Source organism: Zootoca vivipara, chromosome 9 (genome assembly GCF_965207765.1).
Source record: "Zootoca vivipara chromosome 9, rZooViv2.hap1.1, whole genome shotgun sequence".
Classification (NCBI taxonomy): domain Eukaryota; kingdom Metazoa; phylum Chordata; class Lepidosauria; order Squamata; family Lacertidae; genus Zootoca; species Zootoca vivipara.
This window is the reverse complement of record NC_142592.1, coordinates 50,241,244-50,251,777: the sequence shown is the minus strand read 5'-3', so window position 1 is coordinate 50,251,777 and position 10,534 is coordinate 50,241,244. Positions and strand designations below refer to the sequence as shown.

Here is a 10,534-nt window from a genome sequence, read left to right as displayed (position 1 = left end):
GTGAATCAGCTCCTTCTGTTCGTTTGAACCAAGATGCACTGGCACTCTTGCTCGAAACACACTAATGGAGGGGTGTGTCAAGGTATACAATGTGGAGTGCGTTTCCAAAGATCAACAAAGCAAGGTTAAACACACTGGTGAATCAAGCATGGGGGTAGACCAGGCATCCCCAAACTTCGGCCCTCCAGATGTTTTGGACTACAATTCCCATCATCCCTGACCACTGGTCCTCTTAGCTAGGGATCATGGGAGTTGTAGGCCAAAAACATCTGGAGGGCCGCAGTTTGGGGATGCCTGGGGTAGACCATCAGTTCATTCATTAATACCTTAAGACAGTAAATGCATGGATGCCACACCTCCACACAAATAACTGCTTTCGACTGTCTTTGTGCCACTGCTTTAGCTTTAATTTAGTCTAAGTTAAAAAACAAAAACGGGAAAAAATGCACTCCAACAAATAAAATAATTTAGTTAGATTTTCCACTCGTTATTATTACGCAGGTTACAATTAAGCAATGGCTGTAGGACAGTAAATTACACCTCACAACTAGCAATAAAATTAAAATTCTGTAAAAACTAGTGCCTGGATGGCATGTACCGTCGTTATCAGTAGGAACACGTACAAATGCAGAGGTTGCATCTAATGGTGAAATCTAAGCTTTCGTTATTCTAAAATGGTCCTTTTTTATCACAAGGTTAACACTTTATTTGCAGGCTTTATCAAGAACCGAAATGCGGAGGGCGGTTTATGATAAACTAGTGCTGGTGTTGTGATATCATCCTGGTTGGCCTCTCCCGCTTGTCTCATTTCAAACTACAGGCTTGCCCGTTTTTTAGTCTCATAAGAAACGTAGCACTTCTGCATTCATGACCTTTTGGCAAATTAACACAAAAAGCTTAATCTACCACCCCCTCCTCCCAAAGGGAGTTTTCACAAGTGATGTTAAGACTGCCTTTCAAGGGCAATTTGCATGTTACCAGCAGTGGGGGCTGGTGTCCATTTTGGTGGGTAGGGTGGAAGGCTGGGAGGCCACCGGCAAGTGGAGCCAGAGCCAAGGACAGGTGGAGCAAAACTAATTCCAGTTGTGCCCCACCCTCCTCCCTGCTGAGTTCCGCAAGAGCAACACTGGCACTATAGAGGAGGAAGATAACAGGCAGTGCCCACCCTCTGGTCTGGTTGCAAGTAAGAAGGCAAGCAGGTGCTGGCTGAGAGCAGGCTGAGGTTGGCGGGGGCAGTGCCCCCATTTGCCCTAACAGATCAGCCTCCACTAACATTGCATTTCAAGTGATTACCTAACATGTCTAAAGAACACACTTAAAAATATAGTGTGTGGGGAATGACTGAAATGAAATGAATGAAATGAAAGAAGCACGTTTGGTACCATGTGTACCTTATATGTCACTAACCTGAGAACCAAGATCATCTTTAGCTCCCCATCAAGTGTACTTGGGCTGGCTCTCATGTAAACTGTGGAAAAGCCCTCTGCCTCTTTCCTGCCATGTGAATGCTGTCCACTGGCTTACCATGTCTTAGAAGATCTTAGAATGCTGTCCACTGGCTTACCATGTCTTAGAAGATGCTCATTTTAAAATTGAGGCACCAATGAGGAAGTGGATGGACATTCACATTGTGTTTCATAGCTACTTGGGTCAGCCGTGGACAAATATCATCTTGAATAGGGTCTCCACCCTTTCTGAAGATGAAGCAATTAACTAGGCTCACCCCTTGGGAGTATGTGCAGCATCTGAAAGATGGTGCATTTGCTTCTCCTTTTTTAAGGTAACGATCAGCACTATTTTTCTAGAAAAAGAGGTGCTGGGATTCACTATGGATGCCTCCCTTGTCCTCTTAGAATGGCAATGGTGCCCACCTGAGAGGTGCCAGAACTGAGCTCCAATGGGTTCTGGCTGCAAGTAAGCCCTGGTAATAATGATGAGAAGTGGAGAAATGCTTCAATATGAAAGGCTCTTGGTTTTCTGCAGCAGAGGATGGGGCCAAAGGGAAGGTGACCTGCTTGAAATAGCCAAGGAGGCACATTAAATGTATGCATTAAATGTTCTCCGCTCATTGGCATACACCTTTCAGGTTAGATGCATCCATTGTAAGGTGGGGAGGAGGCAGAAAAATGGAAGGGCAATGGGCTAGCTAGGGGCTCTCTGGTGCTCTGTTTATCACAAAACTGGAGCCAGTTGTGTTTATTTAAAGCACTTGTACATCACCTTTCCCCACTGCCTGGGGTGTAATTACAGTGTCATTAATGCAGGTGTTGAGATGTCCTCACCATGTAGAATAGTGTCTTCATGTCACTTGTGAAACTGCCTTAAACATTTCCACCCCTCCTATTCCCACCTATCAATTATGATTACCAAGTAAGTCTTTGCTTGCTTGCTTTTTTTTTAAAGAGAGAATTGTGTGTTTTTTCTCAGCCTGAATGAATACAAATGATTATATCCTTGGTTTTTAGTTAAGTTAGTTAGTTAGGGTTTTGTTTTTTTTGTTAAAAAAGGCCATCATTTCAACTTTGCAAACATCAGGATGAAGGGACATTTTGAAGCTTCAGCACCAGAAGAACAACAAGGGAGAGTGCAGAGAACGGCTCCATTTGGAAGCACAGAGCAATATTTAACAACAACTATTATTGTTCCGGTTTGTTAACAGGTGGCTCCAAGTCTTTTATTTGTGGAGTCTTAACCATGGTTTCTTTAAAGTAATTGCTTGCACAGGATCAACACGGCTTCTTGTGTATTCGAAGTGACACTTAACAGCAGCGCACACGGCCCACCTTCTTGGGGGTGTTTGAAACCATCGGACTCTTGCAGTCTGTCATGAGAAAACAGCTAACTCCATCTTGCAAACTTCACTTCCTCCAACAAGGAGTCTCGTGCATTGCTCTGTTAGGGGATGGGCTTTGCCATCTCCTGCAGGGCTTGGCTTCTAGACCAGAACTGTCACCGAAATGAACAGTCCCAACCCAAGATGCTTCAAAGACACACAAGCCCAATGCTTGTTACATCTTCCCAGGTTTCCCTCACCCTCAAGAACAATTTTCTCTCTTGCGCTGCCACCGATTCTGCATAGTTCTTTCTCACCGTGCCCCATTTCTCTTGTATTGTACATGCTCATTCCTCTGACGGAAGAACAGTGCTCTTGCTGATTTCCTGTGAGTCTAGCTTCCACGGGAAGCAGGTACACTTGGCAGATTTGCAGCGACATGGCAAATCAGCTGTGGAAGTTCTGCACAACCGTCTGTTTCTGAGAGAGGCGGAGGAGCTCCTCTCGGATTGCTTTGATGAGAGAGGCCGACGAGTGACCCGGCTGCAGGTCCTCAGTGGAGCTGGTGTTGTAGCAGAGCCCCGGGCCCTGGTGGTTGCTGTGTGGAAGCTGCACAGGAGGAGCTGAGGGCTGTCGGGCCGAAGTCCTCGGCATCTGGAATACTGGTGAGGAGGAATATTCTTGATGTCCAGGCGTATGTGTCTGGGGAAAGGCACAAAGCATTACTGCGTTTTCTGTTTGGGAAGTGTAGGTGAAAAGATGAGGAGGCAGGAGACCAAACAAACAAAAACCAAGGCAGGGAAGAAAGCAGGTGAGTTTCTCTTGGATCTGAAACGCAAAACTGGAAAAGTTTGAACGCATGCAATTATTTGGGAGAAGTGTTGGCGCTCCTGGAGTCTCAGGGCTGCTCTACAAGCAACTGTTAAAACACAGCTTCCAGAGAGGAGCTGTAATAGCCTGTCGCGGTAAAAAGCAACAGAGTCTTGTGGCACTTTTAAGACTAAAACATGTTAGGAAGGATGGTGTAAGTTTTCATGGACTAGAGAAGGCACCCCCAAACTTCGGCCCTCCAGATGTTTTGGACTACAATTCCCATCATCCCTGACCACTGGTCCTGTTAGCTAGGGATCATGGGAGTTGTAGGCTAAAACATCTGGAGGGCCGCAGTTTGGGGATGCCTGGACTAGAGTCTGCTTCATCAGATGCATAGACAAAATCAGCAGGTATGTATAACGATAGCAAGCAAATTGAGAGCAGAAAAAAGAGCTGTTGTAGCTCTATGATAAACACTATTATTATTATTATTATTATTATTATTATTATTATTATTATTATTATTATTATCATCATTATCATCATCATCATCATCACCATTATCACCTGCTCTTTAATAGGAGGTCCTGATGTCAAAACCCAGGGTGTGTGTGAGTGTATAGATAAATAGATACCAAACACTTTTTGAAAAGAAGGCCTTCTTCAGTGGTCACTTATGTATGGGTGTGTGCCTAAGTGTGCTAGCCTGGCATATGCACAAATAAGAAATGCAAAAATACTTCCAACAACTAATCTAAATTATTTAAAATAAATCAGATGTAACAGCACACAGCTGGGCTGACTATTAATAATACATTTAAGGCCAAATACTTGCCTCGTAGATATCAAGACTGACTCTGAAGCAAAGCCTAGTCAGTACAGCATGAGACTCTTAATCTCAAGGTCGTGGGTTGAAGCCCCACTGGACTGGGCAAAAGATCCAGGCAATGCTGGGGGCTGGACTAATGGTAGAGAATTCTACAATTACATACCCTCCAGGATGAAACGTGTATCTGCTGTGGACCGACTGACAAGACAGCAAGGAATTTTGTTTCCCCCTGTCAGTACTGATTCATGATGTACGTGCATGGGTGCAGGGGGGGGGGCATTAAGAAGTGATCGTTGTACTTACGTTACATGTATGTAGGCATATTTTACATGCTGTCTACATTTTTTGTGCTTTGCTTCTCTCTGACCTCATTGCTCCCTCCCTCCCTACAACTACGCCTTTGTGTGATTTTATATACACATCCCAAATTAGGATTAAAACATTCATGAATCTGATGAAGTGGATTCTAGTCCACAATTGCTTATCCCATAATAACACTAACCTCCAAGGTGTGCCAAAAGGCACTGGGGGTTTGGTGCGGGGCTTGTTTTCAGTGACCTGGAGATTAATGGCCATGCAGTGGGGCAGAAAGCACCATCTATTTGTATCAGGAATTTAATACCTATACTGTTTTCACATCTGTTTTGAGACCACAAAAAGGCGACTACGTCAAGGTGCATGCCTGTTATGTATTTTTGCAACAGGGCTGACAGCATCAATTTATAACATGCCATCTGGCTTGTCTAAAAAGAGCCACGGACTCGAACTGGGGAAGAGGAGAATAATTTGCTCTGAAAAGCGTGAAGGTGAGTAAGATGAAGGGAAGTCATAACAAAAGGGACGGTCGTTGGGTTGTACTAAGTAGCCTTACCAAAATACATTTGAATGGGCGATGCATGCACTGATCATCAAAATTAACAATGTTTGCACACCAACCACATCCGCTTCAGCGTCAAAATACTCCCCTGTGTTCTTGAAAGAGCACACACTGTAAGAAGTTGCAAAAACTTGGGCAGTACAGGTAAAATAGGCCGAAGGAAGAAAGAAACAACAGAGGGCTGCAAAGCAACACTGAGCCAACAATATTAGCAATGGCAGGGCATGCAAAAGCAGCAGAAATTCAGCTAATTGCTGTGGCAAACAAGTACAGAGGAGTTTAATCCAGTTAGAACCATCAGGTGGTAGAGAAAGAGAAAGAGAGAGAGATACTCAATTATGTGTTTCTGAGGACAGTACAAATATATGGGTGATTTGGACCTTGGTATCAGAGGCTGTGGGGCTCAAACCAGGCTGCCTATAGCGCTGCCCTGCGAAGGTTCACAGATGTCACTCAGGAAACCAGAATCCTTCTGGGCCACAAAGTCAGGTGGTCTCACAAGGCCAATCCAGTGCTGCCACCTGATCTAAAGCTTTCAGATAAATTTATTTCCCTGAACTGGAGCAATGCCACTGCAGAGGGAAGCCACCAGGTTATCTTCTTGCACTGCACCAGTCCTGGGCCTGCCCATCGCCTACCTCCTGCCCTCATCCGCCCAGAGCACTTGCCCACCTTTTGGTACCAGCTGGGCAGCTATGGTTTTACATGGCGACAGGGAAACTATATAGGGCACAGGAGACTACATGTTCCCCAAGGCTTGGTCCCAGTGCACCTAAAGCCCCCATCATGTCTGCTGAAATAACAGGTCTCTCACAAGCGTCTTGGCAGCAGTCTTCTCCCAAAACAGGAGTCGTGTCACTTGCAGGGTTAATACAAAACATACTAAAGGGAGAGACGGTGGGACAGATGGCCAAATTTGTATGGGGTGTTCCAAATCTCTTCCCTTCCCCCTTCCTTGCATGAAGGCAACCATATAATGTTGGACGAAATGGCAAGATCGTAGGGTCATAGAGCAGAGGAACCTGTCTTATACCGAGTCAGATCATCTAGTCTATCTAGGTCAGTACTGCCTACACTGACTGACAGCAGTTGCCCTGGGTTTTAGGCAGAAGCCTCTCCCAGCCCTACCTGGCGATGCCAGGGATTGGACCTGGGACCTTCTGTATGCAAAGCAGGTGCTCTGCCACTGAGCTATGGCCCTTCCACAAAGACCCCCATTTCACTGTGGATATTGTGGTACACCACTTATTAGAAGTTTGCCTCCATGACCCAATAATAGGGACCAATTGCCCATCCCTAGCTTATGTCATGTCTGATCAGCAGCAGTGTTTAGAGTTCCAACTTTTCCTTTGGGGAGCCAGGAATGCATTGTGACCCCCCCCCCCGAGTCTCTTTAAAACTTATTTCTCCATTTCTGGGTTCAGGTGGGGTGGGTGGAATGGGGAAACCATTATTGCTTGCAATAATGCACTTCAGGCGGTACTACATCTTCCTTCAATGAAGGAAGGAGCTGAAGAGACAAGACAACAGAGAGTTGGGAGAACCCACTAGTGAGCTACGACCGATTACAAAAAGGAACAAATAATGTTTTGGGGTCTTCTCCAAGAGGTGAAGGTAGCATGGCAGAGACAGTATTGATCGTGTTGTGCAGATTAATTCCACTATTACTCAAGTAGGTTCAAGTGGGCTTTGGTCATACTTCAAAACTTTTTTAAAAAACAAACCAGACCACCCCCCATGTGACCCACTTGGGTTTTAAGGGTCGTGAGGTGGGTAATTCAATGAATTTTTACCCCCCTTTTTTTTAGGTTTGCTAATTTCAATGAGTCTGCTCTTGAGAAAAAACTTAGCTGAATGCCACCCCATGTTCTAGAAGTAGCGTCTTGCCCAACTGGTTTCTAAAACTAAAACATGGCATTTTGTTTTGCTGTGCTCAGGGCAACCTCAACTCCGTAGCCAATGATAGGAACTGACAAGGCTCCACTAACACCAGCGAGACAATCTGTGTCTTTGTTGCTGTTGTTGTTAGTGCTCTCTACCTACAGTGGTCTCATGAGACGATTTCAGGGGAGCAGAGCCCACTGAGAGCATGGATCAGGGGTGGGGGACCTGCGGCCATCCAGATGGTACGTAAGAAAGGCTGGATCAGGCCTTTCTAGTCCAGCATCCTGTTCTCGCAGTGGCCAAGCCAATGCCTGTGGGAGGCCTGCAAGCTGGACATGGGCTCCACAGCACTCTCTCCCCACCTGCCGATTCCCAGCATTTAAATCTTGCTCAAACGTAACTGCTTTGTAAAAAAAAAAACCCCTGAAAACATCCCTGGTGTTGGACTGCAACTCCCATCATCCCTCACCACTGGCCATGCTGACTGGGGCTGATGGGAGCTGGAGTCCAGGCAACCTCTGGAGGGCCACAGACTCTCCACCCTCTGGGCACAGAGGAGAGAAGCCAAGGGTGATAATGAAGAAGACATAGAGAAGCAGAGTTTGGGGGCTGGGATGCGAAAGTGACAAAAGCAGTGGGCTGAGATCAGAGGAGCAGGTAGAGATGCCTTGAGAGGAAGCTCCCCAAGCAGCACAGGATGAAAAAAAAAAGGCGGGGGAGAGAAACAGCTGAACAGAACACTGCTTCGGAAACTATTCAAACATGAAGCACAGTACTCACTGCATCTCTCCTAGCATATTCATCCTCTCCACGGTACGGGGGCCACCCGGGTTCCCCCATCTGGCCATGCCCTGCTCTGCCTGAGGGGATCTCCACTTGTTGACCTCCGATCCTGCTAGCAATTCCCACCTGAGTGAGGTGCTGTATCTGAGAACCTTAAAAGCAAATATTTGTTTGTTTTCTGTTTTGTCTTTCCATGCAGCAACAGAAGGGTGAAGGGCAAATGAAAACGGGCGGCAGCAGGGCATCAAAACAAGTATATGGGGGTGGGGGTGGCATGTGAGGAAAAGGAAACTAAATCAAACTAATTAAAAAAAAAAAGCTCCCAAAGGAGGGGCAACAAAAGGACCCATTTGCATGCACGTCCTTTTTTTTTTTTTGCAAATGGGAAGGTGTTTCTGTGTGGTATAATATTAGGGTTCTATTAGGCATGGTGGAGGTAGACAGGTAAGGAACAGACCAGGTAACACTTCTGGCCCACTGGCCCTATAAATATTGCAAGTATTATTAATACGTAATTGAAAAGAATGTGTGTGTGTGTTTTAAAGGTTTGCATGCTAGTGATTTGCCCTTAGTGGAAGAGCAGAAATATTTGCTTACTGCAAGACACTCAGCTCTACAGACGTAACACCGGTTTCTTACAGGTGTGTAGCAGTCGCCTATAATTCCTGGCTAGTTGTGAAGTTGAGGCCAGTATCCTGGAGATGTCCTCAGGCCTGCTTCAAATACTGGAATCAGTTATGAAATGTGTACATTTCCTCTTTTTAAACGAAACAACCTCCCTTTAGAACACGTAGAAACCCGTTGTGTTTACAAGTTCCATATAACGCTCATTGCACATTTGCAAGGAGCCGATCTTTGAGTGCGGCAGCAATGGTGCTTTGGAAGTCCCTGCCTATTGAATTTAGGCAGGTGCCCTCACTATATCATTTTAGATGCCCACTGAAAGCTACCCAGATGTATAACTTAGTATTTAGAACATAAGATAAGCCTGTTGGATCAGGACATTACCCCATCTAGCTAAGCATCCTGTTCTTACAGTGGCCAACCAGACACCTGTGGGAAGCCTGCAAGATGGACGTGAGCCCAAGAGCACTCTGCCCACCTGTGATTCTCAGCAACTAGTATTCAGAGGCATAATGACTCTGGCAGTGGAAGTATGTATGTCCATTGTAACTGTGCTCAGCTAAGAATTCATTGTGTTAGGTACCCTACCATTCCTTTTATTAGGAGACCAATGAGCACCTCCTACTAGTAGCTTCAGCCATCCTGTTCCTCCCCAGGCCCATGCATGCAGGATACACGTGCTCAGAGTTGAAGGGGATTTCACTGGAAGCCCAACTCTACAATTCTCTTGGTTCTATTATTCTAGCAAGCTCCTTGTTTGCATTCTAGATGCAGCCGCATCTGCTCACAATAAATGCTTGAGTTGTGGAATGGGGCTAGCTGGTTATGAGAGAGTCGCTGCAAGGACGCAACAGCTTAAGGAACCCTCAAGTACCTGCAGTGCTTCCAACTGGTCGCGGCCGGGCCACGGGTGGCATTTCCTCCGGGTAGATCCCCCTTGTGGAATACTGAACATCGGAAGGCTGCTGGTCTGGGTGCATTAATTCGACAGGGGGAAGGAAACCTGGCCCCAGGTTTTGCCTGTTGGTAGATCAAGAAAAAAAGAACAATGCCACAATGACTGAGCCCCGGAGACAGCAGCACCTCATATTCCAACCATGCAATACACCACTTGCTTGTTTTTACTGTGTACAGCTCTCTGTCCACTAAGTACCCTGTGAAACACTGTGTGTGAAGCTTCCATAGCTCTGCCCCATGTAAACACAGCACTATGGCTGCTTCACGTGAGTTACATCCTCTGCCTTAGCCTGAAAGATCTAGGCAGAGGTCCTTTATGCTTAGAAAAGAATGAAAACAACGCACGAAGCTGACAGATACTGTTCCTGGCAACCCTGAGATCTGTGTTTTTAATAAAAAAATAAAAAAATAAAAAATATAGAACTGCTTTTAGCTGTTGGTTTTTAAATGTTTTATGACTGCTGTGTGTGAGCTCCTTCGGGAGTAAGGGTGGGATATAAATGGGGGGGGGGAGAGATCTATAGAGCAAGCCTCCATAGTAGTGCGCCTTCTCGACTGAAAACATCCTGTAGCCTTTTAAGGACAGAGGAAAGGGAAGAAGTATGCCGTAGAGCTGCCACAGTTGTGACCAAAGCCTGCAGAGGCTGGGAGTGGTCTCTAATAATTATCCACAAACTTTAAATATGTGCTATGGTATGTATTTACGTATACATTTTGCCTAGCTGCTTATGACACCTGCAACCCCATATATTATTGAACGAAACAATGGAGATTATGTGGGAGGCAAGGCTTTCCGTTCATTGCTAGATCGAGTAGGTTCTCAATTTTCAAATCAAACTCCAGATTCAAACATGCTTGCAAAACATAGTCCTTAATTCAAGTGTTTTTAACATTCCCAGTTATGGACACTGCTGCTGCTATACTAAATGTGTGAACTATTAAATAAGATTTACAGCTATTGCCTGACAACTGGCTAATTCAACTTTTTAGAGTC

The 10,534-nt window shown here is 45.5% G+C and overlaps 1 protein-coding gene and 1 long non-coding RNA gene across 2 annotated transcripts in view; one reads left to right on the top strand and one right to left on the bottom strand.

The window, feature by feature from the left end:
• Positions 1-449: 449 nt before the first annotated feature.
• The window catches only part of KIAA1549 (KIAA1549 ortholog), a 112,971-nt gene continuing 102,886 nt past the window's right edge, over positions 450-10,534 (bottom strand). Inside the window, exons 18-20 of the mRNA XM_035127547.3 lie at positions 9,458-9,603; positions 7,957-8,111; positions 450-3,475 (exon numbers count right to left, since the gene is read on the bottom strand). Coding sequence (XP_034983438.2) covers positions 3,221-3,475; positions 7,957-8,111; positions 9,458-9,603 — 556 coding nt within the window. The 3' untranslated portion in view covers positions 450-3,220. The remainder of the gene's footprint in view (positions 3,476-7,956; positions 8,112-9,457; positions 9,604-10,534) is intronic.
• Positions 2,691-9,967, top strand: LOC148684635 (uncharacterized). The gene is made up of 3 exons (XR_015945892.1): positions 2,691-3,438; positions 5,120-5,221; positions 9,352-9,967. It is a non-coding gene; the product is annotated as an uncharacterized LOC148684635 (long non-coding RNA).